The following is a 25455-nucleotide window of genomic DNA, read 5'->3' on the forward strand; positions in this document are numbered from 1 at the left end:
AATACGCCCAGAGAATATTACAAAATGGTTAGCCAATGAAAAGGTGGCTCATAGGTCATCTGTTTAGGTGATTATTTTATAGCATTCATTGGGTGTAAGTTACAAAGCAATATTCTATGATGCCAGGATAACATTGGCCCAGGCCTATATAGCAATACGAAGTCGGCTCTTTCTTGGGTAAGACTGAAGAAGGATTCTATCGGCCCGATTAGGAAGGCACAACAGGCGCGTATCTTCAGCCCTTTAAAAGAGCAGCGCCCTGGGTTAAGAAGGTGGTCAATTAAAGGAAGAAAAATTATTTTGAACGGGATTAATCCAATTGGATAAGAAGAGTTAAGGCGTAGACTGTGTTTAACAAAAGCGTGCAACCTAATTCGCAAATGTATGCGCACGCGCTGTAAGAAGGAGATAGGCTAAGTTGTGTAACAGTTCGCCATCAAATCTTCTCCTCTATTCTTTTCCCTGTCACTTACGATCCGACCCCTACTACTACAGTGCTCGACTAGAGAACGTCAAGTCAAAAATGGCGCACCTATTCAACCCTGCTCGTGCAGCATTACGCTCTTCCGTTCGTGGTTCGATACAATCTTCCGTTAGACATGCTTCTACTCAAGCAGGTGGTGCTGCTAAAGCTCCTTTCTTTGCTTCTCGTACAGCAGCTTACGGTTCTACAGCTTTGGCTGTAGGAACAATGGCTTGGTACGCTCAAATGTACGGAAACGGATTACCATTCGTACAAGAAGCAAGTGCAAACATGATCGATGAAGGTTTGCATCCCGCTCACTACCCTTGGTCACACAACGGTTCATTCGAAACATTCGATCATGCTAGGTGGGTTTCTAGAAATGTGGTGGAGTATGTGAAATGATTGAGGCTGACTGTTCACTTTTCTCCTTACAGTATTCGTCGCGGTTACCAAGTATACAGAGAAGTTTGTGCAGCTTGTCACTCTCTCGACCGTATCGCATGGCGTAACTTGGTCGGTGTTTCCCACACTGTTGATGAGGCAAAAGCAATGGCTGAAGAAGTTGAATACGAAGATGGACCAAATGATGAAGGAGAGATGTTCCAAAGACCCGGAAAGTTGGCCGATCACTTGCCAGCTCCTTACCCAAACTCGGAAGCCGCTCGCGCTGCAAACAATGGTGGTTTGCCCCCAGATTTGAGTTTGATCACCAAGGCAAGACACGGTGGCGGTGATTACATCTTCGCTTTGCTTACAGGATACACAGACCCACCAGCAGGATACGAAGTACCTGAAGGATTAAACTTCAACCCATACTTCCCAGGTACAAAGATTGCAATGGCCCGTGTCTTGTACGATGGATTGGTCGAATACCCAGATGGAACACCCGCAACTACATCTCAAATGGCAAAGGATGTCGTCACTTTCTTGAGCTGGGCATCTGAACCAGAACATGACCAAAGAAAGAAGATGGGTGTACAAGCATTGGCAATCATCTCTACATTGTTCGCAATGAGTATTTGGGTCAAGAGATTCAAATGGTCAAGTGTGAAGAGTCGTAAGTTGATCTACAACCCACCCGTCACACACAATTAAATATCAAAATATACAACAAGGTGAGGGATGTCTCTCATGATGAGCGTTACATTATCCTCCCTCGTTTCGCCTCTTGTCATTTTGTACCTTTCTCCTTGACTTTGGCGTGTAATTACACAGGCAATTCATTTCGATTCATGATATGTATGATTGTGAGGTTTAGTGAGTGAAATAAAGTACGACTAGAGATCTTCAATATCGTATAATTCAATGGCCAACTTGCAGAATCCATGCTTCACCAGGTCATGTTCCCTCAACCAGATCTTCTTGCTTTCTCACGCGCAGAAGTGCGTTGGGGCGAAGCAGCACACGCTTATTGAAGCCCGTTTAGACCGGGGGCAGAACAACACAGTGGCTGTATGCCGGTTGTTTAAGCGTGAAATGCAATGTAACAGAATACCACCTCAGCCTTCTCAATCAGGACTCCGTTGCGGCAGAAGAACGCCTTCCTCTTACACATCCATCATCATCTTTCCAAAATGGGATTCCAGCCGGGTGTGGATTTGGTAAATTGGGCACAACCGTACTGTACGGCATACGGTGTGCCTCACTTGGCCAAAGCACTACCGACTGTGTTTCATTCGTTAGCATTATGGCTTTCGTTGCAATATCTCTCTGCACGTCTTTCTCCAAAGCTATTCCCGAATACGTTTGCAAATATGAAAAAGTCTACAAGAGTTTCATGGCATGTGCATTGGGTCGCATTCTGTCACGCAGCCATCATTACACCTTTGGCCGGTAGACTATGGTGGAAAGTATACCAGGAAGGAGGAATGACGGGAACGCATATACTGGCAAGTAATCGTGTATATGGCTACGATGATGAAGCAGCAAAGATATACGGTATCGCTTTGGGGTACTTTATCTGGGATGCTGTCGTCAGTGCTTTATACGATGGTCCAGCTTTCGTTGCACATGGCTTGGTCGCAATGACTGCATTCGTCTTTGTCTTCCATCCAATCTTCATGTACGATGGACTTGGATTCTTGCTATGGGAAGCAAGCACTCCTTTCCTGAACATTCATTGGTTCTTGGACAAACTTGGCATGACGGGTGGAAAGGTACAATTGATCAACGCATTCTTCCTTTTGAGCACATACGTTCTAGCAAGATTGACATTTGGTGTTTATAACTCTTTCTCATGGATGATGTTGGTTCACTTTCCCGCAAAGCCGCACAGTCCAGCCATTCCATTGCACATCAAGACCTTCTTTACCATCGGAAACGTTACCCTAAATTCACTCAACTTTATCTGGTTCAGAGCTATGATCCGTGCTGTTCAAAAACGCTTTACAGCAAAAGATGACAAAGGACGTCCCATTGATGCAAAGAAGCTTGCAAAAGGAAAGCAACAGATCGGTAAAGTTGGCGTTTCCGGTACAGGTGATGAACAATTCGAGAAGGAGGCTGGCATTGGCAATCATGATTACACTTCCCATGGTTCTTATTCTGATCGAGAAGACCGGGAAGAACGTGAAGCACGCTGGCGTAAAGCATCCAAGAAGGCCAACTGAGAGCCTAAAGCAGCATCGTTTGCTTTTTTTTTCACGTCTGCGAAGACCGACAATCTCTAGCTCTAGCACTGCATTTAATTGATCCATCAGTTGGTCAACGGAATCGAATCATTGCTATGATCATATTTTTTTTTCCAGTCCGTTGTGACTGTTCAATCTTACGTCTGTACTATTTGCTACAATGCATGCTCACAGAATGAATCTTAGGAAAAATATAGCTACATCCAGCATGTGTGAAGATTGTGTAAAGGACAGCTCTGTCTGTGATAGGGTGCCATTGTGAGGTGATTGACAGATTCCACACGTTAGCGCCAAATATGGTAAGAAGAAGTGCTAAAGGACGTGCATACGCAAAACGTAAATGTGACACTAATTGATCTGTTTCGACCTCCATCATATATGCTCTATACCCCGATGCTTTGACGATGAGCGATGACGTTCTTCATTTGTCCATCGAGCCTCCTTTGACGATCACAGCCAGTGCAAGAAAGTCACTTGAGAAAGCAAGGAGAGAAGCCCTGCAATCATCATCTGCAAAGGATGCCGGATCAGAAGAAGATGGATTGAAGGATAGCATCAATTCTTTGCAAAGCACTGTAGAGAAGATCACAAAGTTGGACACTCTGCGAAGAGCATGGATTGACGAGAATAGAAGTGTGAAGCCGCCAGAATTACCATTATCGATTCGATTGCAAAAATTATGGTCTGAACGTGGCGACTTTTCTAGATTTAGAGCTTCAACTTTGCTTAATGATGATAGTATTGTTGCTAAGGATGGGAACGCTGACGATGCAGCTGTCGAAGAGGATCTCGGTGCAATTCTATCCGACCTAGAGGATGCTGCAGCCGATGCAGACGGACAAAAGAAGGATGGAGAGTTAGATAAGGAAGGTACTCTTAATACCAAAAATGGCGATGTAATGAGCATACAAGACATGATACAGGTACGCAAGGATATGCTAGACAAACTTGGGCTTGCACACAATTCGTTATACTTCTCACATGCTCTTGTGTCGCTTTTGATCAATTCTACCAAGCCGGGCAATGAAGCACCTAGTATGGCAGGCAGTGGTGGTCCGGGTAGTATCACAAGAGCAGGATCAGCAGCAGCTTCAAATAGACTGGGCGCAGATCTGCTCGGAGGAGCGGCATCCTCACGAAGTGTCACAGGAGGAACGCAAGCGATGGGAAGTTCAACTGCTTTGGAGACTGAACTGGGTATTGAACCTTATGTCTTTGGAGCCAGTCGCCTTGAAGCATTACGAAGAGATGTGGAGCACAGTAGGGAAGATGAGGATGAGGACGAGAATATGGACGAAGACGATGATGATGAAGGAGCAGAGAAGGAGAGACTTCGAGTGGAACGTCAGATTGCAAAATTATTAGATGAAGAGGTGGAAGAACATGCTAAAGATCTTATAGAACGAGTAGAAGGCAAGAAAGAAGGAATTCGATCAGCGATTGATATTCTACGGAAAGGCGCAAAGACTATTCATCCGGAAAATGAAGGAGCAGGACGTGAAAAGGTACGTTGGCAAGCTTTGATGCTAGCACGAAGGTCAGGATGGAGCTTGACTCCGGATAAACCTGTTCGAGGAACCGCTGCGAAGAAGCGGGAGCTTTTGCAAGATTTCGGTCCCATCAAACGTGATGAGCCGGCACGAGATGCTTGGATAGGCTATGGTGTACCCGAATCATCAATTCGTTACGCACGCCAAGCATTGGCGTACCTCTCACACTCTTCAACGGAAGGAGATCGACCCGCCGATGCTTTGTTGTTTGCTTCTCGACCACAAAAGAAAGTTAAGCTTGAAGTGATTATTGGCGAAGAAGTATGGACGAGCGATGGGCCAGCAAATGGAGAAGATCAAAGATCGAGCTTGGATCAAGTCCTTCGACAAGCGCAGAGTGAATTTGTTGATGAAGAGCTGTTCGACTCCATTGTTGCCGAATCTAGAATATTATCGATTGCTGGTCTATCAAATGTTTCGATCGATAATGAGGATCAAGTGACTTTCGACCTGAATGCATTCACCAAGTTACGCTTTGTTCGTCAAGATACCTCAAAGGAAGTGACTGATGAAACAGGGGAAGGTCAGCATGCATCTCCAATAATGACGAGCATGTTGGCAATTCTTCGTCTTGGTCTTATTCGAAGATATCGTCAAAAAGCAGGTATTGAATCCAAACAGAAGGAGGCAACAACCGAAAGCGAGAATGTCAAAGCACCCTTATTGCAATCTCTGCTCGGGCTGATACATTATGCCTCCTTCTCTGCTCATCTGCATGTCAAATTGACACTCCTTACGAAGCTGTATCCCAATGTGCAGTTGGACTTGAACATGTTTGAGAGAATAGGCGATGTACGTTCGTGGTTGATGATCTTTTTACAACAATCGGATAAAATTGGCAATCTAGAAGCAATTAAACAATTGGGCGGAAGCGGAACGATTTTCATCGATGGGAAACCATTTGCCTATCTTTCATTTGGTTATCCTTCACAAATTTCACTCACTCTCCCTTTAAGGAAATTAAGTGATGGATCTGGAACGGGAGTAAATTTACCTTCCGTGGATCTCACATCGCTGGAAGGTATATTGACCAAAGAGTTGGTAAGGTTGCAAGGAAGCAAAGAGTCCCTATAAAGACAACGTATGTATCACTAGTTTGAGGAGAATGGAAAATATGAGATGAAATTCTTTCTTACGGACAATAAACTATTCAGAGAGATTTGAATACAATTGGGTCGAGAGTACCCTGTATTTCGATACATTGTCTCAGGTAGCACCGGCACATTTCATATCCACTCCATCTTCTACTACACCAAAGTTTGCATCACCGTCTTGTGAATGATTGGAGGAATAAATGAACCTTCCACAACCGCCGGCAGCCTTGTTATCGTTTACCATTTGAATAAAGGATTTGATTGCTCCTTTCTCCGCACCACCACCTTCATTGTTTACATCTCCTTGTTCTGCTTGTAAACTTTCTGTTTCATATTGAATATCAGTGACTACAGTTTCCGAACTGCGAGAGTTGACCGTAGTTTCGGTCTCGCTTGTGAGCTTATTGATACCTTTGACAGCACTATAAACTCCTAAAGCAAGAACACCAATACCGATCGTTTCTCCTAATGTAAGAGCCCCGCCAAACGCAAATCTTCCTACTTTAACTGAAATCTCAAAGAAATCGCGTTTTTCTAAATCAGGAGTTAATTGATTAAGCTCTTGCTCTAAAATTCCTTCTTCAAGTTGAGCTTGTTTACCATACATGATATAAGTTTCATTATAAACTTGACGTACGATAGCAGCATCCGGTTGAGTGATGTCTTGATATCTGACTTCCTTTAAGGTATTGAAAAAAGGCGTATCGTCGCCACCTTTCACGGTTACGTGTTGAGCAGCATGAACGACCGTGAGGAATGTCAATAAGTATGCGTTAAGGATGTAAAAGAATTTCATGTTTGAATAGAGCTGTAGGTATGATAAGAAAGTTATATTCCAAAATGAAAAAGGTGCTTTATATAGTTTATAGTATAAATCGTTTGCTTCTATCTGTTTGCTGAGTACCCTATCTGAATAGTGTAAAAACTAGTATAAACCATATGGTAATAACAAAAAGAACCACATGGTAACGACAAAAAACGCCTACATGGTATTGTTTCCTTTTGTTATATCGGCATTCTATATCTATTGTCTAAAAGCTTTTAGCATGAATAATATTTATCATAAGTTCTAATGTCTCTGAACGTATTCATATCAGGAACGAAGGACACAATTAAATGGTACAGACCCTTTTCCACTTTTTTTTCCTATTAACATAGACTGTCTATCTGATCTCAATGAATTTCAGGCTTTACCGTACCTTTGGAAATACGTGTATAGACCTTATCGGCAATTAGTGGTTTTGATTTATCTATACTGAAGGAGCTTGTAGAGCATTTCCGCGATGTTTACCCGATTATAAAAGGGAATGAACAATAGCTTTTACTAGTGCGTATACTTTAGCACCAAATCGAACGCCATCATACATAAATGTCAAATGTCCGGCGGTAAAAAAGGGCCGGTTAAACAAAAGCATGCATGAGAAAAAGCTATTTTACGCCTTTTTTATCATTCTCTCCACCCCAAGCTATGACGTCTAATGAACAATGCTTTTCATTTACGATCCATGAATCCTGATAAAAGATTACCGTATATCGTACCCACTTTTAGATAATAGAATAATTACCGCGTGGAAAAATAAAACAATCTTACAATATTCATTCGACCGCGTGGTCAGTTCCAGCACTACTTTTATTCCCTTCTTTATTGATATGCTATCCTAATAGGTAAGATTATACGATTGTTTCTACTCGAAGATATTGTTTTCAAATCTGATTTAATTACCATCAACATATCATCTCACTTTATATAAACACTAAAAATGCCCTTGTTCAAATATGAAAAACAGCAAAACCCTACCAAGCATACCATTAAGACACTTTTAGGGACATACTCTGTCGGATGGACTAACGGTGATGATGAAACAGAAGAGAACATAGTCGATGTTGAAGGTCAGAATAAAGAACTGAAAGACGAGAAAAATATTAATCAATCGTCAAGCGAAGGTGAAACGTCAAAAGTCAAAAAAGAAAAAGAAAAAGAACCATTCTTGAAAGTTGACGTTAAGCTCGGAGGAGCGAACAAGGTTACAGAGCATCCTACTAAATCGAATCAGACGTCAGAGATGATCGAAAAGAAAGAAGGGGAAAAAGCGATCACCAAAGATAATAACGAAAAACGAACTTGATTTTGTTCTAATTTTGATCCTTGTATTGCATTAATATATATAATTGTTTTACTCAACAGCTTCATGCTTTACCGTATCTTTGGAAATGCAATTATTCTTTCGACAAATAGTGGCTTGTCCATTGTTCTCAGCTTGATATTTTGCATAAGTATCAAGAGAGGTGCGTGCGCCCCGGTTGATAAGAAAGTCAATCCACGTGTAGCGTTGGACTAATGCTTGGGTAACTGAGCTAGGGGCGTGTGCGTCGCGCTTGAGCCAAGAGTTCCTCTTCAGGCAGCACCTCTTGCTGTTCACGATCACCCTTCGCAACCTTCGATCGGGACAAAATGCGATTGTTACAAGGCTTTGTGGCTCTTACAGTTCTCTCACTGTCAAGCGTCGCTTTTGCTTCGACTGAGACAGAAGCGCAATTGTACCTTCACCCTGCGCAACCTAGCGACAATGGGCTGGGAAGTCAATTGACAGCTCCCGCATTTGATGATGTTCTTTCCAAATATCTTGGTGTTGAAGATGCATCTCAATTCAAGGATGATGTGAAACAGCGGACAGTGATCTTGTTTTCGGGAATGGACGGTATTGATCTGACAAGCATCATTCCTTCCAAATTGAGGAATAGCCACTCTGTTTCTTCGCCTCCCCATATCTCTTCATTCGAGGCTTTAATGAACGATTACGGTCAAAGAATCTATGATGCACAAACACCAACAATCGCTGCTGCGCAAAAGATTGTGAACTACTTCGGAAAGGCAGCAGAAGAGATGGGAGATGCTTTGGGAAGTGCTACAAACTGGGTCTTTGGTACAGCACAAAATGCAGCAAGTTTGGATAAAAAGTTCATTGATGAAACAGAACTAGCAGCTGGTGATGTATCACGACCTTTCTATCAAAGTCTAAGAAGCTTAATTGCTTATCTGGATACGATGGGAAAGTCTGCTTCAGAAGAGAAGGATGCCGGTCAATCTGCTTATCAAGCCTTGCGATTTGATGGATTGCAAGATATCAAAGCGTCATATGGGGAAAAGAGCCCGCAATTCCAGCGTGCTGTGCAAATGCTCAGTGACGTTTTGAACGCCGCTGTTGACAAGATGGACGCTGTACATGCAACTAGACCTCAAGCACTTGCTCTCGTATTCGTTCCAAGAAGTGATGAAGATGCATCAACCCTTGACAAACGTGGTGAGCCATTGGCACCTTTCCGTGGCACGATCGGAGTTACACCTTTCCTTGCAACTCGTGATTTGGAAGACGATGTGCCAAGCTTGGTACGTCAATCAACTCTTGCCAAATCCTCCGACATTCCACCTGAGAGTCAATTATCTGGTAGATGCTTCACCTCGGAGGATGATCTGAACAAAGCAACGAACAAATGTTCCGGCAGAGGAAAAGCCATTCAATCAAGCAAAGGTGGACGAAAATGCTATAGATGTCAATGCGAAAAGACTGATGGTAAAGAATGGGCAGGATCTGCATGTCAAAGACCTGACATTTCCAAACCATTTGCCCTTTTGGCAGTCACAACGATTGGTTTGGTCTTGGTAGCGTTTTGGTCAATCCTTTACCTTTTCTACGAAGGAGAGAAAGAACTTCCGAGCGTGCTGGCCGGTATATCCATCCCAAAGAAACAATTGTAGACAGTACACCATTGTTAGCAGAGCGGAACATGCAATCTATCTATTCATAATACATCACACCTATTTTGGCGATTGCTTGACTATGAAGTCGTTCAAGACGTTCAAGGGTATCTTATCCGCGTGTGTCCCTCTAGAGAATGGCTGAGATGAGGAAGAATTGGCAGTCTTTGTTAAATAGTATACTTCAGTCACTCCTTTCCTGTGAAGATATTGGTATGCCTTGTGATAATTGAGACCGACTTGTTCGTGTGAATGTGCGTCATCAGATAGACACAATCTCCCATTGTGCGCTAGTACGATATCAAGAACATCTTCCCCAGGATACGGTGTAGGCCAACCTTTACGAACGCTTGCAGTATTGATCTCAAATAAGGAGCCATAGCTTGTTGCTGCTTTCACATTCCTCTTAACAGCTGCATCGACTTCTGCCAGAAGAGGGTGTAGTTCTACGGGTATCCTATCTTTGCCCGCTAACGTCATTGGGGTGTCTTTTTCGAACAATCTGCAAAGATCAAAGTGACCAATCACTTCTGGTTGAAAGCGTTGTATAAGAGCAAGCTGAGCATCGAGATAAGCGATGATCAAGAGCAAATGAGATCGAATCCGATCATTTCCATGTAAGGAAGATTGTGAGAAACGAAGAAGTGCCTTTTCGAAAGTTGGTTTATCAAAATCGATCGGTATTCCATGCACATGATGAACGCTTCCTACCACATAGTCTATTCGCCATTGACCTTTTTGACCATCTCGTAGTATTCCCTCCACAAAGTTTAATTCGCTGCCCGTTCGTCCATCGATATTTTCAAGCTCTGCTCCGACTAGAATCTGAATCTGGTCAGCATACTTTGATGCACAGCTCTTTGCTTCTAAGAGGTATTCATCAAATGCAGTCTTGAGATCTTTCGGCGTTAGATTCTCTGCGATTTCCTCTGGATAAAGATGATTAACGTGCGATCTTGGAATGTGTTCTGTAAGATTATAATGCGTGAACCCTTTTTCGATTGCAGTTGTGATCATGCTACTAGGTGAAGAAGTAGGAGAAGCATGTTTGCAGAATGCGCCGCTATGTGAATGATGGGAATGCATTTCCTAGAATGAGGTGAGGGTGTCATGATGAGAGTAACTCCAGGATGTTCAGGAAGAAGTTTAGAATGTACCTGATCGCGTCCGTGCGTGAATGACTGTTCCGTTTTCCGATCATGTACTCACAAACGAAGCTTCTTAAAATTTGGTTTACAGGAATGATTGCTTCAACCATCATCATTGGAAGTCAGGACAAGATGGCCAAAATAAGCTCAAGAGAAGCAAGTACTTCAAACCATCTTCCAACTTCTGCAAGTTTGATCACTTTGCCTATCCCTTCTCCTCATGCTCCCACTCATTTAGTCGCTCACATCACACAATTCAAAGGTCATTCACTCATGCTTTGGTGTGGTGAAGCAAATCCATCGTTAGCTGATGCTGCCCTACAGGATGAAAGGCAAAGCTCAAATCAAGCTGCCCAACAAGCAGGATCATCTTCTCTTTTGATGGAGGAACACGTTGCACCGGGATTACAAACGAATGCACATCCTGATTCCATACCGCCAACAGGGCTGCTAGGCAAAGAATGGGCTGTAGGAATGACAAACCCCGCTACAGATGCATCTATGTCCACTTCTCTCTTTAGATCAAATTTGGACATCGCTAAACCAATGGCAGCAAGACTGTGTAAGTGTTTGAACACATTCATACGAATACGACTTTTTCGCTCACATCACTTCTTCCCTCCTGATAGCAAAACGATTCAAGATCCCGCAGCTGTTTCTCTCACTCGCATTACCCGATCAGCTACTATCAATGCTCGATGGACCTTTCTCAGAGCCTTTGGGAGGAAAAGCCTTACTTTTACTAGAGGGTGCACTAGGAAAGGTGATCAAGAGTAACGCAGAATTGCAGTCCACGACTGCACAGTGAAATGCTTGTGTACAATATAAAGTCATTGTAGTATAATACATAACAAATTGCAATCATTGATCCAACAAGGCCAGTGCGACTTTTGCTGCTTCTTCCCTCCTTCGATCGTGATCGGGAATAGCACGAACCCGTTCTGCTTGTGCAAGGACAGCCTGTAAAGTAGATTCAAAGTCGATGTTGAGACCGGCAGAATCTGCTGCGTGAGACTGTCCGTTGTTACCTCCCCGGCTCTTCTCCTGTTCGGACAAAGCACGAAGAAGGAAAGCATCATCTGCATCACCGATGAAACCCAAATCATCTTCATCCAAAGAGTCGAGCGCATTGGTTCCCACGCAGTTTGCTGAATGCGTCGCATCTGCTTGAACAAATTCGGTAAAGTCATCATCGAAAGCCTCCTGCTGGCTAGAAGAGTTCGCCTGCGTTCCATTCACAGCCCATGCTTCGTCTATGTGTGAGCTGTTCTGTCTGCTCTGTGTAGAGAAGAGACCAGGCTCATTCGATTCCAAGAAGTCCTCTAATGCAGTCTGCATATCAGCAATACTTCTGTCGCCTGCCAGAGTTGGATTTGCTCCATTCTGTTGTACACTACTTCCAATCCCGGCTTCTTGCGCTGCTTGTATTCTAGCCATGAATAGTCTGGCGAGCTCTTCATCTTTCTCAGTCGGTTGCGTCATTCCTGCTTCATCGATCGCGTCCAGGTCGAGCCTTAAGGACTCGAGGGTTTTGGAAAGGTGATCACCCGTTTCACCATTCAAGGCAGGCAAGCCACCGGGTTGTATCGAAGTGGTTGCATGCTTCCTGTCTTGCTTCCTCTCCAGCCCAGGCCAAGCATGCGTCATTAGCGCTTCCCTCAGCCTTTCAATGCCATGTTTCTCATCATCTTCATGCTCAGAAAGGGAGCTTGTCTCTTCGTCTCCTTCATCGGCTGCAAGCATATTGTCGTAATCATCGCTGACAATTTTCGCTAGATCGACATATTCCCAACCCTCTCCGGCATAAAGGTCTTCAACTTCGGCTGAATGCGAGATACCTGTGAAACTTGTTGGTCCTGAAGCATCATTTAGTGGTGAAGGTAGTGCGACAATCAAACTGATAGCTAGATCGAATCCCGATAACAGAGGTATGTCGTCTTTCTCACTGTTCAGTCGATCTATCAGCTTGCGATGTTCTGCAAGCGACTGATCTCTATCCACGATTACCATCACAGCTTGTACATCTCTCACTTCTTCCCGCATATTGTCCATAGATTCAGTATCGGTGTCTGGTAAGCTAGCCGAAGCTATCGCATCACGAGAAGCAGGAGGTGGGCCCAATTCAAGCGCTGCAAATACATCGCGAGCCTTTTGATTGAGGGCATCGTCATTATCCTCCTTTGCTTGTTTGTCCGAATGCTCTGGCTTTAGCCGAGCCTGTCGTGGAGCTAAACGAGATTTGCTGCTTGATCCTATCGAACGGGTTGGACGTAGCGCTTCATTTTGCGATATTCTGAAATGGACATCCACATCATAGTAGCGATTCGATATGTGCCATGGAATACTTTCTATATCTTGCTGTGATGGTGAGTTACCTTTGTCCTCATCGATTATCACTGTTCATCACCAAAATCGATTCTTCTGTCAGAGTGCTAATCTCATTAAAGCATAATTTCTTACTTACAATGTACAATCCGTTGTGCTTGTGATACACATGCTTGAGCAGAAGTTGCCGGAATGACCAATATTTGTGAATCCTTCCTTCTCTGCGTCATTATGGTTGCCTGTACCTTATTCTTTGTTACGGAAGTAAGAGAAGAAACAAACAAACAAATTAACAAACATAAGCCTTAAAAATACACACGGGCCACATCCGATAAATTCTTACGCTAATGGCTCACTCCACAAATAATAATATTATAATATATTGGATCCGAAGAGAAAGGATATGAAGTACGACTCAATCATCATGAACATCATGATGAACATCTTCTAAAAGTATCAAGAAGATGGAAGAGCAACATCAAACAGTCAGTCCAAGAAGCGGAAATACGCCAGAGGAAAGAAGAGCAATCGCAGCGGCAGCATTGGCAAGGATTGAAGAACAGAAAAAGAGGGAATCTGCCAATGCAGTTGCGAACAACTTAGAGAAGGAAAGACACAAGCATGAACAAAAGATACGTAGATTGATCAATGAAGTTGCAGGATCTATAAGTTATGAGAAAGCAAGTGCTTGTCTTCAGGTGGGTATAGCGGGATGTATGCAGGCATTTGTTCATACAAAGCTGACTCTTTTCTTTCTTCAGCTCCTTCATACCCTTTTCAATAATATCATCGAGCACCCAAACGAGACGAAATACAGGTCATTCAAATCCAATCAACCAAAGATAGTAAGAGACATCTTATCTGTCCAGAATGCTGACTCATTCTTGGTAGAAACTGGATTCAGAACAAGGACGTCCAATTTTCAACAAGATTGGTTCATTCCCGGTCCCGATCAATGGCCAGCAGATTGTTTAGGAATGAAAAGGGTGGCTTGGTCACGTAATTTGATCGGTGATCGAATGCGTGAATATGCCGATAATATGGAACGACAAAAAGAGAAAGAGCAAAATGAGAAACTGGTAGAGAAATCAAGAAAGGTGAGTAATGATAGAAATGCTGTAAGGTACAGATTTACTGATTGTATCCTTCTTGTTCCTGACATCCTTTAGGCTAGAGCATTAGCAGAAGCACAAGAAGATCGTGAAAGGGTTGCTTTACGGGCTCAACGTGAACGCAAGGCTAGAGTCGCACAGGCTGAAGCACAGACGAATGAATCTGTGGAACAAGATTCTCACTATTCCGACGATGAATAAATGATTTCGGATAAACATGGTTAAATTACACAATTGTACATTTATTTAATTAGGAATCACAATGTTTCATTAAACCTTGACGTTTTACTGTTTGTTGGAAGTGTCCTTACTGCATTTGTGCACGTTGCCTTTTCCGTTGTAGAATACGTTCACTTTTAGCGTTAACCTTGTTTTTTGTGCCGGCGGCAAGAAAAGTGAAAGAATGAATGGATTGCTGTGCTGATGATGCATGAGTGAACGGGGAAAAGGAGATAAAGTAAAAAACACTACAGGACTGGCACTAAATCACTTTTGTTTGTTCAACGGCAGACATGCTAAGAATGTTGCATTTGCAAGCATTACCCACATAAGCAAGACAAGATCGGTTCCATGGCCGAAGAAGAAATGGAAGTAAGCCTTGCTGAAATTGAAAGACTTAAATAGAATGCATTCTTTTAGAAGAACCTAAAAATGACGAAACATCCCCTCATTTTGATCCCTTTTGCAAATATGCGTGGTATCTTTGGCTTGGCTTTAATTCTTGCTTTGGCAGTCAATACTGTCTCTGCTTTCAGCAACAAGGTTTTCCTGTAAGTGAAAGAAGTGAAATCCATCCATTCTATACCATCACTAACACTCCCTTTCCTTTAATAGCATCCGCCACGGCGAGAAACCAGCAAATCATAATGTGACCGGACTCAGTGCCCAAGGTGAAGAACGTGCTCAATGCTTACGACACGTTTTCGGTGCATCTTCAGGATACGATATCGGTTATATTATTGTGGAAGATTATAAATCTGACGGATCTCGTGATCGACCATATGAAACAGTTGAACCTTTAGCAAAAGATTTAGGATTAACGATTGATCATCATTGTTCAAAAGATGATACAAAATGTGCAAAAGATTCGATCAAATCTTATGCTGATAACAATAATGGAAACATTCTTGTTTGTTGGGAACACCAAGAATTGGGCAAAATTGGTGCTGCACTTGGTGGAAAGTTTGATTATCCTTCTGATCATTTCAATCTCATTTACGAGATTTACCATAAAGATTTGACAAGCAATTCGCCTTACTCTGAAAATTGCCCAGGTTTGGACAATTAATAAAATTGTATCGCTGTCATCAATGTCATTCATTCAATGCAATCTTTCGTCAGATACGCCTTTATGATACCCCATACACAACTTCCAGAATGCTCAGCCTTCAGAGAAAAACTTTGAGTGAAAGAAGCTGTTTCGGTAATGATGGGTATTTAATACCGCATTTCCAATTGATCATCAATCGAAAAGATGCATTTAGTGAAGGACTAAAGATGATGAGAGTTTAATACACATTTTACCCAATTCGCATTTTTACGCTAAACTCGTGTTTCTGTTTGAATTCTGTGCATGCATGTTTTTCGCGTGTCATACGATAAAGTGGGTTGGTTGCATTACTCGCTCACCCTCTCTTGGAGTGGGGATACATGCATTACCCGGATCGACAAACAGAATTATTATTCACCGGCGCGTTTTTGCGCGTTTGTTTCTTTTTGATCAACACAAAAACGCACGCACGATCAATTCTTTCTTCTTTGCATCCATCAAAATTATTCTCCTCAAATTTCTTCAAAATGGCCGCAGCAAAAGCTACAACCGTTCTAGATCCTCCTAAATGGATTTTAGGTTGGTTCATCATTTCATCTTTTATCGTAATGTGGGATACAGGTTACATCCTTGGTCGTCCTCATACATTCAAGGGCGGTAAATGGCATTTCCTCTGGCAACCTTATGATTTATACGGAGATGTTGATTTAATTTATTCAAAACGTTTTTATGAATTACACAACGGTTTCACTCTCGCTCAAGGTTTAATGAACATCGTTGAAACAATTTTAAACTTTTCTTATGTTTATTTGGCTGCTTATCAATCAAACGCTCGTTTACGTGCAATCGCTCCCGTAATCGGTTTTACCGCCGCTATTGCAACATTTTGGAAAACAGTTTTGTATTGGGCTCAAGATTGGGCAAGTGGTCCAAAAGGTTGGGGTTATACCGGTCATAATACAGCCTATAACTTTATCGTCATCTTCTTCTTGCCAAACTTCCAATGGATTTTGTTCCCCGCCGCAATCGCTTTCTCTTTGGGTCGTACAATGTCACAAAGTCTCATTCAAGCTGCTGGTCTTGCTGGACCTGCCGGCGGAACACGCTCTCGTACACGCAAGAGCTCAACACCAACCACCAGTCGCAGAAAGAGTGTCAAGGCTCAATAAATCAATTGCCTGTCCAATGACAATGTCAATCAAATGCTTTCAATAATGCATTTGATTGCTGTGCTTACTGTACATACTTTGCCGTGATCTATTCTCAGATCATGCTCCCTTACCCCTTCATCCTGACAAATTTTCTATAATCAAGCTTGCCCTACTGTACAGATTCTTCGATGGATACCCCACAATGCTATATTAATAGGTGTGCAGCATCAGACCGAAGTCCAGCTCCCAAAAAGTTGTCGACTGTTGGATTGGGTATATTCTTCTACCGGAAGTAAGCGTGATTTCAACATTCTTTGCATGGTTGTTCCGGTAGAAGCAGTCAAAATACTTTGAGCACCATGTATAACATCCATAGCAGGTTTCTTGCTCGTCCAAATGTGTAGAGGAACATCAGTAGGTGCCAAAGGTCTCAGTTCAGCTTCCAAACGAGCCTTTATACCACGCATTTGAGCACCACCTCCCACCAAACAAATGTTTGACCACATAAGTCCTCTTATGTTCTCATCACATTCTTCTATACTGGTTCGGATCACTTCATGCAAGGGAGCATCATCCAATCCAATTATGCCAGGATTGAACATCACTTCCGGTACTTGAAATCGCTCACGTTCTAAAATCAAAACTTGCTCGGGTTCCTCTTCTTCGTTGTGCCCATTTGCTGGTGCGGCTGACTTTTTCGCCTTTACTTTCTGTTTGGCTTTCTTCTGCTTCTTTTTCGGCCTTTGCGTTTCTGTATCATCTGCCGAATCATCTCCGCTAATTGTCGCATCAAAATCATCGTCTGACGAATCATCTACATCTTCTTCACTTTCTCCGTTTGCTTTTTCGTTGCTTTTGATGGCTGTCAGTGCTGTTCGCTTCGCGGTACTATCATCACTGATGAAATCATCATCATTGAGCTTTTGTAGCTTTTCCGTCAATGCGGCATCTGCAGCTGAGCTTCCAGGCCCTTTCCGAATGTAGCCATACTTGGAGGCATGACTGAGATTTGCATAATCTGGCAAGACGTATTCCTGTACGATTGAATTCTTTTGCTTAGACGTTGATTCGCACATCTCAACAAGAGCAGCAAAGCTCCATTGGGAAGAATTTGAGCTTCCTATTGTTTCACCTCTGCGACCTGAACTACTTGCAACGAAACAGCAGCTCTCCTTTATGTGCCCGACAAGCCAAGCTTCATCCATCATATCCCATTGTCGAAAACTGAGTGATTCTTTCAGCAGGTTCGTCAATAACTTTTGCGAGATTACATGTCTGCGTGTTGCTTTCCAGATGATAGAGTCACCTACAATTGGTACTGTATGTGTGCCGCTGTGTCCCAGATCTACGATTAGCATGCACTCTGGTCGCTGTCTCTTCTTTCCAACGCCAGCCGTAGTAGCGGAGAATAGAGGCAGGCTGTAAGGTATGAGATATGCAGGAGCACATCTCCAAATCGATCCTGCTCCATACTCTTCCATCAAAAGCAGATCCATTGCGGATTGTAGATCGGGTAGGTTAAAGTATGCTTCTGTAAGGATCACTTGTCTTCCTTGTAAAAGCTTGCCGGTTTGCTTACCATTTGTGTTTGATGTACTGCCTCCCTTTTCTTTTGACAGAGCATCAGCTAGTGCAACATCCAAGATCGCTTTCTGTGCCTGCCAATCTACCACCAAGCCTCGATCCATTGGCTGTCGGATGGTCAGAGAGCCAAAATTTGTACATCTCTCATGAATTTGTGGACCAATTAGTGAAGAAGATCCAGAAGTGACACCAGGATGTCGTCTTTGAACTTGTTGTCGTACGATCGCATTTGGACAACGAGTGACAATAGAACTTTTTGGATCTCTGCCTATACTGATGCGTATGGAAAATGCACCTAAATCAATCGCTACAGGTGATGGACCTGTTGGAATTGTCTTTTGTTCTTCAGTCCTGTCCGTCTTTCCACTCTGTTCTGCTTCATCTTTGTTTGGTTTTGGTGATGATCGACTTGCCGCAGATCGCCTCGGTAATGAGGCTCTGCTCGATGTCATCGATGAATGCTACTGATGATGGGTATGAGAAGAGTAATTCACGCCTTTTGAGCGTTTGTGTTAGCTTGTCAAATCGTAAAAAAGAAAGTGCCGAATATCTCCACCCGATTAGCTGGATAGCGCGTATATTATTTGTTTGTTACTTACGCCTTCATAAGAAGAACATAAAGTGTCACTTTTGATCCGCTCCTCCTTCTCACTTTTCGAATATACAATGTCAGCCAATACAACCCTCAAGAAAATGGGACAGAGATGGGATGTATCAAATATACTAAACCCCAAGAAAGATACAATACGATATGCGGCAATCATGTTAAATTCGCCGATCTTGCAACCTAATAGAAGTTTAATCGAAAAGGTGTGGAAAGAAGGTGAGACGGAGTTGTTCAGAGCATGTCTTATAAATCGTACCGCTAATACTACTTCATCAAATGAATATAGCAACTCTACGATTATGCGCTGATGGTGGTGCTAATAGGCTATTAGACACATTCGGTCAAAGCTGTACTTTACCTCACGAGATAAGGGGAGATCTAGATTCACTGCGAGATGAGGTGGAAAAATTCTTTGCAGCTAAGAATGTCAGAATAACAAGGGCAGCATCGCAGTATGCAACAGATCTGCAAAAGTGTATCATAGCTGTTGAGGAATATGAAGAAGAACACAATGAAGAATTGGTCGTCGTTATCTTGGGTGGTTTGTCGGGCAGATTGGATCAAACTATGCATACATTTCATGTCTTATGTCAATTAGCGAAAGATCCCTCTTCAGACAATAAAAAGATAATGAACGGGAATAGGAAAGCTGGCCTGGACGAATCTGAGTATGTCCAACTGGAAAGGCGAGAAAAAGCTATTGCTATCAGCGAGAATAGTGTGGCTTGGCTGCTTGGAAAAGTGAGTGGGAAATTTCCGGTTGATGTGAAGGACTTTGACTAACCTACTTAGATCGATCGAACAGGGCAAGCATATTATCGATATCGATTTAGATATCTTTGGTCCTACGTGTGGACTGCTACCATTCGCAGCAAAGGTAACCGATTCAGATGAATCAGGTACTCGTATTTGGACAGAAGGATTAAGGTGGAATCTAGGTGAGCTTTGAGCATTAAAGGAGACTCCTAGACAATTGATCTGACTTTAATCTTCTATACAGCGGGAGAGCATTCTGCAGTGGGCGGTTTCCTGTCTACTAGCAATCATCTTAAAGACCCTGTCGTGACTGTTGAAACTGAACAAGCAATCATATGGACAATGGAGATCCGCGAAGAAGGCTCTTAGCATATTGTACAATACCCAACAGTGTATACTATATCGCTCGCAATCTCACATGATTATCTGCTGATGAGGTGTGATTGGCAGTATGATTAGGGACAGAAAATATACAAAAGACAAGTGGGGTAGCCTGTTTATTGAGCAGGCATGTTGAGGAGCATATTTGCATTTTGAGCGGGTAGCCATGTAACATTGCGTGTTCCGCTGAGAGAGTTTGCAATCTCCTTTGATGCTTCAATACGACGAATTGTCAATAGACCATCACCGTGCTTTTCCAATGCTCTAGAAACAACTTGAGCTGCTTCTGCTTCACCTTCTGCTCGGATAACGGAAGCTTGACGTTCTTGTTCTGCTTGTTCGACGACGAACTTTTGTCTTTCAGCATTTTGTTGAGCGATTTGCTTTTGTTCGACTGCTTTTGTGAATTCTTGTCCGAAAACCAAATGAGTGATCGAAACATCTTCCAAAACGATGTTGAATTCACGAGCACGCTTTAGCAAATCTTCACGTATCCGACTGGATACAACTTCACGTTGGGTGATCAGCTCTGCTGCATCAAATTGTGCAACGATTGCCTTCAAAACTTCGTTACCGATCGAAGGTAAAACACGTTCATCGTAATCCAATCCCAAACCTTGATAAATCTTGGATAAATGTTGAACATCAGGTCTTGACATCACACGAAGTGTCAAAGTGACCATTTGTAAATCTTTCGATCCTGTTGTTGTGGAAATATTTCTTGGCTTTACACGTACATCGTACAAAATTGCTCTTTGTAACCATGGAATGACGATATGCATTCCTTCTCCTAATGGTTGTTCTTTTACACCTTGGAATCGATCAAAGATGATAGCACGTTGACCACCATAAACGCTCACAAGACTTGATTGAGCAACCAAGAATGCCGCACCTAGCGGAATAGCGAAACGTTGAGCGAATGATGCCATCTTTGTGTGATGATCCTTTCGATGATGGTGAACAAAGGAATATATATTTAATCGATTGTGTAAGCGTATCAATTGAGAATGATGCACTAAAGGCTGAGCGTATGAATGAATTGATTAATCACCCACCCTTCTCTGGACCGAGCGCGCATAAGGAAAAGGTCACGTGTCCCATCCAAGAAGATTATTCTGAGCAATTGATTAGTGGTATCGGACTCGCGTATGAACTGATTAGATGATCACCATCACATCACAACTACAAGATGAAGATCGACAAGCTAAGGGTAAGACCAAAGAAGGCCGCTATACCTGCCCCTTGTGCAGCTGAATTTGCGACTATGCTTGCTTGTTGGGCAAGTTCGAACGATTTGGGAAGTTCAGGAGAATGCCAAAAGCATGCTGTGGCATTGCAAACCTGTCTAAGAACGCAGGTAAGTAGTATTCTACATGCAGGAACCTATAATAATTCGTTTCTGACCACTTTACCATTTTTCTCATCATAATAGGGAGGATCGAAGAGAGTTCCAAAATCAGCAATCAACTACCATCTTGCACGATTCTCAAAGCAAGTCTAATCTTGCTTTAGTGATCTTAATACAGCCATTTTTTTACAGGATCATCCGAAACATCTCCGGTATGCTCGATTGCTTTGGGAAACCGAAATCTTGTCGGCATATCAATTAGCATGATCCTGCTTAGATAGTGCACCTAAATCAAAAACTTGGCCACTCTTGTAATCCTTTTCCTTGTGCTCTTGCACCTTTGTATTTGTACTCTTAGCAATCACACATTTTTATCACATAGTTTGCTATCTTGATTGAAGTATTCATAACTTCAACCAAGGCTTTCAGATCAATCATCGAAGAAGTACTTTTCTTAGTGAAGCATTGATTCTCTTTAAGTCCGCGTGAATTGCTCGAGCTTATTACAAACACTGGCGTCGTGCGTGAAAATTTTCCAGAATTTTTCATTTTAGGCTGCATATTTTACATCTATTCTGTAAAAGCTTCCAAACGAGCAACCACCATCAATTGGAACAATTTCAATATGGCAGACGTTTCGGCAACGATCAAGCCAATAGTACAGTCATTATCAAAAGACTCTGCATCTCTGCTCAAATCAGTTCAAGCAGCTTTGCCGGCCGATTCAGACCTTCTAGAAGCAAATCAAGGACCATCTTTGCTTACATTGAAAAATGCAACTCTTCTAGGATACATGCACCATCTCGTATTGCTATGCTCGCAAAGGCTGCGTGGAAAGCCGCTCAACAACGAGAATGGTTCTGGACTAGTAAGAAATTTAATTGAACTTCGCTTGATTTTGGAAAAGATTCGACCCGTTGAAGGTAGGATGCGTGGATTGGTGGAAAGATTGGTTCGAGCTGCAGAAGATGAAGATAAACGGATACGTGAAGGAAGAACGGCAGAAAGTGCAGCCGCAGCAACGGATGAAGTGGATCCACTATCTTTCAGACCAAATCTTGCCGCATTGTCAGGCAGCACAGGCACGAATGGTGATGCAAACTCTTCCGAGAAAGATGCAAAATCGAATCGGGACAGAGGTGATGGAATCTATAGACCGCCCAGAATGGCACCTGTGGTATACAATCCAGAGAGTGCGACAGCATCCTCCCGCAAAGCAACAAAGGAACGTGTTGCACCTAGAAATGCCGCTCTTCTATCTGATCTGAGTGCAAGTATGTCTGCTAACCCGTACGAAACATCATCAGGTGGTGTGGGTGTTGGAGGCGGTAGTGGCTCTTCAAGTTCATCAAGAGCAAAAGCGTTGGCAAGAATGCAAGAATATGAAGAAGATAACTTTACTCGTTTGATCATGAGCAAAAAGGATGCTAAACGTCGTAGACGTGATGAAGAAGATGTTGCTTTGGGTGGAGCAGGTAGAGGCGATAAACGTGGTCGTGTTGGGGCTGGTTTAGAGGAAGAATTTGGTGATCTTTTACGCAACCGAGGTGGAGACGATTACAAGGGTGCCAAAAGATCTTCTGCCTTACAAAGATCGCGAGCAAACAAGACCAGCGGGGGTGATGACTTTCTCGATGGCTCCTCAAAGAGGCGGGGAGGAGGCGTGTTTGAGAAGAAAGCTCGTCAAGACTCCAACAAGAGAAAATCAAAAGGAAGAAAGTAGGACATCCTTACTTCTCCAGCAATCATGTATACTACCTTTCAACTTAGACATGCTTCTTCGCTCGACAGATGCTGTGATATTGCTTTTATGCATACAATGATGTGATCTACTATAAATACACTTACCGACCCATTAGGCAAACTTGACACCTGTGGTGCTATCTCCTCCTTCGGTACCTTCAAATACCCTTGCTTTTCCTTGTTTCTCTAGAGTGAGCAATGCCAGCCTGAGTAGCGGTATGGGCAAATAATGAAATTCTTGATCTTGCACTAGATCACCTTCTGTTAATTCAAAGAACGTCATAATGCTTCCATTTTGTCCAGTCTTGCTAATCCAATTAAAGATTTGTTCTCCCCATTCTTCAGGCTTTCTCCAAAATACTAATATTCTATCTGCAACAACAAGTGACTTATTTGCAGATTTTGAATTGGACTTTGCTATTGGAGGATCCCAAGTCGCACTTCCTTGATCTACTAATGCTTTGAATACCTGTCTGATAGAATCAGAATTCAGCTCTCTTTGAATTGCTGCATTGCGAAATAGACCTCCAGCACCAGTTGTCCTTTCCCATGCTCCTTCTACATCTAGTGTGAATATCCGATTATGCTGACAGAAGTCCAATACGAACCTTGTCCAAGTGGTTAATTGAGATGCAAGTGTCTGTGCATTACGTTGTAAAGTGAAGAATGGCGGAAAATTGTACAGTGGAGGATAGGCGAATGATCCAGTTGACGTGGTGGCAATGTTGCTGTTTGTTGCCATGGCTGTGCCTATAGAGGCTACACTTATGCTCATACGAATGATGATAATGTTGAGAAGAGATGATATGTTAACCGGCTAAACCTTGAAAGAACTGTGCGTGCGTGGAGGCAGATAGGAAAGTCAACCCGTACGCGTGTAAATTGCTCAGACGCGATCAAAGCAACACTTACTTCTTCCCATCTTGACATCACTCAAACAGACTCACCTCAGGCAAAGGATGTCAAACGACGAGCAAGAAATCATGGCACAACAAAAGCCATTAAGTCTTATTGCCATTGTAGCAATCACACGTACAAACGGTCTAGGAGTGAACGGACAGTTACCTTGGCGACTATCGAGAGAAATGGCACATTTTCGTAAAGCAACTTCTGCTGTAGGTGAAAATGAAGGATCAAAGATGAACGCTGTCATCATGGGAAGAAAGACCTGGCAATCTATTCCTCCGAAATTCAGACCTTTGAAAGGTCGGGTCAATGTTGTCATAAGTCGTCAAAGTGGAAAAGAAGCAGAAAAAGAACTCGGCATGTAAGTGTGGAATCCCGTTACCAGGCTACTCATGGCCAGATACTGACTAGTCATCTCCTCTACTGCAGATCTCCCGAGGAACATTCACATCTAGTCTCAAGTCTCGATGCAGCTGCCGATCTGTTGGGTTCCAGCTCAACACCTTCGATCTATCGAACCTTTTTGATAGGTGGAGCTCAACTATACAAAGAAGCAATGGAGCGTGAACGATCACAAAGCTGGTCATTGGATAAGCTGATGATCACAAGAATACATTCGCCTGCATTTGAAGAATGTGATGTATTCTTGCCAGAATTCAGAACATCTGATCAAATCAAAGAGGATGAACGATTTGCCGGAATTGGAAATGATGAACCTGCTATTGGAAAATTAAAGCCTCTTCCTGAACAAAAATGGTCTGCCGCTTCCGATCAACAATTTGATCAATTCATGGGCGGGCCAGTGTCCCATGGCATCGAAGAAGAGAAAGACGTGCGTTATACCTTCCAATTGTGGGATCGGAAAGAATGAGAAGGCAGGTCTGCTGTCGAATAGAGCGTCATGTAATATATGTTTGATCGTGCGTAAAGTACAGTGTGAAAGCCAAGTCTTTGAGATGCAAGTGAGCGATCATCCCCATGCTGCTTGCGTTGAATAATTGACGATTAGATGACCTTCTGTGCCAAAACACTGGAGAGGGAAGCAAATGTAAGCATGATATGATCGTATCCCTTAGAGACATGACACTCACCCTGAAGAGATTACCGACGGTATCATCTGGTGCAGGACTGAATGAGGAATTGATATAGAGGAACTGTAAAGGACAAAGGAGCGTCAATAGAACAGACTCGAGCATCACCCCCAAGAGATCTCTTCCGTAACATACCAAGGCGTCTCCCTGTTTCCATCCTAGCTCCTTTCGCAAGAACTGTATGACAGCTTGAAATCGATTAAAAGCAGTGATTCTGAAATAATTATTTTTCATGATAGGTGCATTTCCTGTTGCTTTGAATCGAACGACAACTTTGGCGGAATCTTTTTTCTTGTAAGATTCAAACGCATTCAGAGCTTGAACATGATAGCTAACGCCGGGTTTGGGTAGATTAGACGTTTGTACTGGCGTTCTCGCTGCTATCGGAGGTGAAAGTAGTCCGCCTGACGTTATTGGTGGTGAAGTGACCCTAGGTGGTGGTGTAGCAGTTGCTGATCGTAAGGCTGCTGCTGCATTTGAAGCAGTAGAAGATGTTGCATTGGATAATGTTGATGATGGATTGAATGCTCCTGGTA

At 42.9% G+C, this 25455-nt stretch overlaps 20 protein-coding genes across 20 annotated transcripts; 13 read left to right on the forward strand and 7 right to left on the reverse strand.

The window, feature by feature from the left end:
* Window positions 1-331: 331 nt before the first annotated feature.
* On the forward strand, window positions 332-1683 carry FA14DRAFT_147342 (putative CYT1-cytochrome c1, heme protein). Its single transcript, XM_025497346.1, has 2 exons — window positions 332-831; window positions 901-1683. Exons 1-2 carry the CDS (start codon window positions 524-526, stop codon window positions 1559-1561), a joined length of 969 nt encoding a protein of 322 aa, XP_025353763.1. The 5' UTR covers window positions 332-523; the 3' UTR covers window positions 1562-1683.
* Window positions 1684-1983: 300 nt separating this feature from the next.
* FA14DRAFT_161301 (uncharacterized protein) lies at window positions 1984-3298 on the forward strand. Its single transcript, XM_025499053.1, has one exon. The coding sequence runs from the start codon at window positions 2041-2043 to the stop codon at window positions 3073-3075; it is 1035 nt and encodes a 344-aa protein (XP_025353764.1). The 5' UTR covers window positions 1984-2040; the 3' UTR covers window positions 3076-3298.
* A 168-nt stretch (window positions 3299-3466) lies between these two features.
* FA14DRAFT_173262 (uncharacterized protein) lies at window positions 3467-6086 on the forward strand. The gene has a single exon (XM_025500463.1). It carries the CDS (start codon window positions 3501-3503, stop codon window positions 5718-5720), a length of 2220 nt encoding a protein of 739 aa, XP_025353765.1. The 5' UTR covers window positions 3467-3500; the 3' UTR covers window positions 5721-6086.
* Window positions 5787-6536, reverse strand: FA14DRAFT_185222 (uncharacterized protein; the record flags this gene model as incomplete). The annotated part of the gene is made up of 1 exon (XM_025501442.1): window positions 5787-6536. One exon carries the CDS (start codon window positions 6534-6536, stop codon window positions 5853-5855), a length of 684 nt encoding a protein of 227 aa, XP_025353766.1. The 3' UTR covers window positions 5787-5852.
* Window positions 6537-7404: 868 nt separating this feature from the next.
* FA14DRAFT_173264 (uncharacterized protein) lies at window positions 7405-7866 on the forward strand (the record flags this gene model as incomplete). The annotated part of the gene is made up of 1 exon (XM_025500464.1): window positions 7405-7866. Exon 1 carries the CDS (start codon window positions 7501-7503, stop codon window positions 7864-7866), a length of 366 nt encoding a protein of 121 aa, XP_025353767.1. The 5' UTR covers window positions 7405-7500.
* A 163-nt stretch (window positions 7867-8029) lies between these two features.
* On the forward strand, window positions 8030-9527 carry FA14DRAFT_62561 (uncharacterized protein). The gene has a single exon (XM_025502583.1). The coding sequence runs from the start codon at window positions 8193-8195 to the stop codon at window positions 9495-9497; it is 1305 nt and encodes a 434-aa protein (XP_025353768.1). The 5' UTR covers window positions 8030-8192; the 3' UTR covers window positions 9498-9527.
* On the reverse strand, window positions 9528-10786 carry FA14DRAFT_62560 (histidinol phosphate phosphatase H). The gene has a single exon (XM_025502582.1). It carries the CDS (start codon window positions 10581-10583, stop codon window positions 9558-9560), a length of 1026 nt encoding a protein of 341 aa, XP_025353769.1. The 5' UTR covers window positions 10584-10786; the 3' UTR covers window positions 9528-9557.
* On the forward strand, window positions 10752-11516 carry FA14DRAFT_190617 (uncharacterized protein). The gene is made up of 2 exons (XM_025501805.1): window positions 10752-11207; window positions 11275-11516. Exons 1-2 carry the CDS (start codon window positions 10778-10780, stop codon window positions 11451-11453), a joined length of 609 nt encoding a protein of 202 aa, XP_025353770.1. The 5' UTR covers window positions 10752-10777; the 3' UTR covers window positions 11454-11516.
* Window positions 11299-13227, reverse strand: FA14DRAFT_161302 (uncharacterized protein). Its single transcript, XM_025499054.1, has 2 exons — window positions 13110-13227; window positions 11299-13041 (listed from the first exon to the last, which is right to left on the reverse strand). The coding sequence occupies exons 1-2, from the start codon at window positions 13198-13200 to the stop codon at window positions 11507-11509; spliced, it is 1626 nt and encodes a 541-aa protein (XP_025353771.1). The 5' UTR covers window positions 13201-13227; the 3' UTR covers window positions 11299-11506.
* A 159-nt stretch (window positions 13228-13386) lies between these two features.
* On the forward strand, window positions 13387-14394 carry FA14DRAFT_173268 (uncharacterized protein). The gene is made up of 3 exons (XM_025500465.1): window positions 13387-13668; window positions 13732-14067; window positions 14140-14394. The coding sequence occupies exons 1-3, from the start codon at window positions 13435-13437 to the stop codon at window positions 14281-14283; spliced, it is 714 nt and encodes a 237-aa protein (XP_025353772.1). The 5' UTR covers window positions 13387-13434; the 3' UTR covers window positions 14284-14394.
* Window positions 14395-14772: 378 nt separating this feature from the next.
* On the forward strand, window positions 14773-15370 carry FA14DRAFT_180117 (uncharacterized protein; the record flags this gene model as incomplete). Its single annotated transcript, XM_025500984.1, has 2 exons — window positions 14773-14852; window positions 14917-15370. 2 exons carry the CDS (start codon window positions 14773-14775, stop codon window positions 15368-15370), a joined length of 534 nt encoding a protein of 177 aa, XP_025353773.1.
* Window positions 15371-15879: 509 nt separating this feature from the next.
* On the forward strand, window positions 15880-16521 carry FA14DRAFT_156167 (uncharacterized protein; the record flags this gene model as incomplete). The annotated part of the gene is made up of 1 exon (XM_025497810.1): window positions 15880-16521. One exon carries the CDS (start codon window positions 15880-15882, stop codon window positions 16519-16521), a length of 642 nt encoding a protein of 213 aa, XP_025353774.1.
* A 104-nt stretch (window positions 16522-16625) lies between these two features.
* Window positions 16626-18605, reverse strand: FA14DRAFT_62618 (actin-like ATPase domain-containing protein). The gene has a single exon (XM_025502584.1). The coding sequence runs from the start codon at window positions 18537-18539 to the stop codon at window positions 16731-16733; it is 1809 nt and encodes a 602-aa protein (XP_025353775.1). The 5' UTR covers window positions 18540-18605; the 3' UTR covers window positions 16626-16730.
* A 173-nt stretch (window positions 18606-18778) lies between these two features.
* On the forward strand, window positions 18779-19880 carry FA14DRAFT_161304 (thiamine pyrophosphokinase; the record flags this gene model as incomplete). The annotated part of the gene is made up of 4 exons (XM_025499055.1): window positions 18779-18910; window positions 18981-19435; window positions 19500-19632; window positions 19695-19880. Coding segments are annotated over 4 exons (845 nt in total), but the record flags the coding sequence as incomplete, so codon positions are not given.
* On the reverse strand, window positions 19759-20760 carry FA14DRAFT_147350 (putative prohibitin PHB1; the record flags this gene model as incomplete). Its single annotated transcript, XM_025497347.1, has 1 exon — window positions 19759-20760. One exon carries the CDS (start codon window positions 20758-20760, stop codon window positions 19948-19950), a length of 813 nt encoding a protein of 270 aa, XP_025353777.1. The 3' UTR covers window positions 19759-19947.
* A 239-nt stretch (window positions 20761-20999) lies between these two features.
* FA14DRAFT_161306 (uncharacterized protein) lies at window positions 21000-21560 on the forward strand. The gene is made up of 2 exons (XM_025499056.1): window positions 21000-21188; window positions 21264-21560. The coding sequence occupies exons 1-2, from the start codon at window positions 21021-21023 to the stop codon at window positions 21330-21332; spliced, it is 237 nt and encodes a 78-aa protein (XP_025353778.1). The 5' UTR covers window positions 21000-21020; the 3' UTR covers window positions 21333-21560.
* Window positions 21561-21804: 244 nt separating this feature from the next.
* FA14DRAFT_173274 (uncharacterized protein) lies at window positions 21805-22902 on the forward strand (the record flags this gene model as incomplete). Its single annotated transcript, XM_025500466.1, has 1 exon — window positions 21805-22902. One exon carries the CDS (start codon window positions 21805-21807, stop codon window positions 22900-22902), a length of 1098 nt encoding a protein of 365 aa, XP_025353779.1.
* A 132-nt stretch (window positions 22903-23034) lies between these two features.
* FA14DRAFT_125397 (ESCRT-II complex, vps25 subunit) lies at window positions 23035-23664 on the reverse strand (the record flags this gene model as incomplete). Its single annotated transcript, XM_025496702.1, has 1 exon — window positions 23035-23664. One exon carries the CDS (start codon window positions 23662-23664, stop codon window positions 23035-23037), a length of 630 nt encoding a protein of 209 aa, XP_025353780.1.
* Window positions 23665-23850: 186 nt separating this feature from the next.
* Window positions 23851-24832, forward strand: FA14DRAFT_190628 (uncharacterized protein). Its single transcript, XM_025501806.1, has 2 exons — window positions 23851-24189; window positions 24258-24832. Exons 1-2 carry the CDS (start codon window positions 23882-23884, stop codon window positions 24697-24699), a joined length of 750 nt encoding a protein of 249 aa, XP_025353781.1. The 5' UTR covers window positions 23851-23881; the 3' UTR covers window positions 24700-24832.
* FA14DRAFT_105717 (autophagy protein 12) lies at window positions 24799-25243 on the reverse strand (the record flags this gene model as incomplete). Its single annotated transcript, XM_025495752.1, has 3 exons — window positions 24799-24858; window positions 24920-24982; window positions 25055-25243. Coding segments are annotated over 3 exons (312 nt in total), but the record flags the coding sequence as incomplete, so codon positions are not given.
* Window positions 25244-25455: the final 212 nt, after the last annotated feature.

This window comes from Meira miltonrushii (genome assembly GCF_003144205.1).
Source record: "Meira miltonrushii strain MCA 3882 unplaced genomic scaffold FA14scaffold_3, whole genome shotgun sequence".
Taxonomy (NCBI): domain Eukaryota; kingdom Fungi; phylum Basidiomycota; class Exobasidiomycetes; order Exobasidiales; family Brachybasidiaceae; genus Meira; species Meira miltonrushii.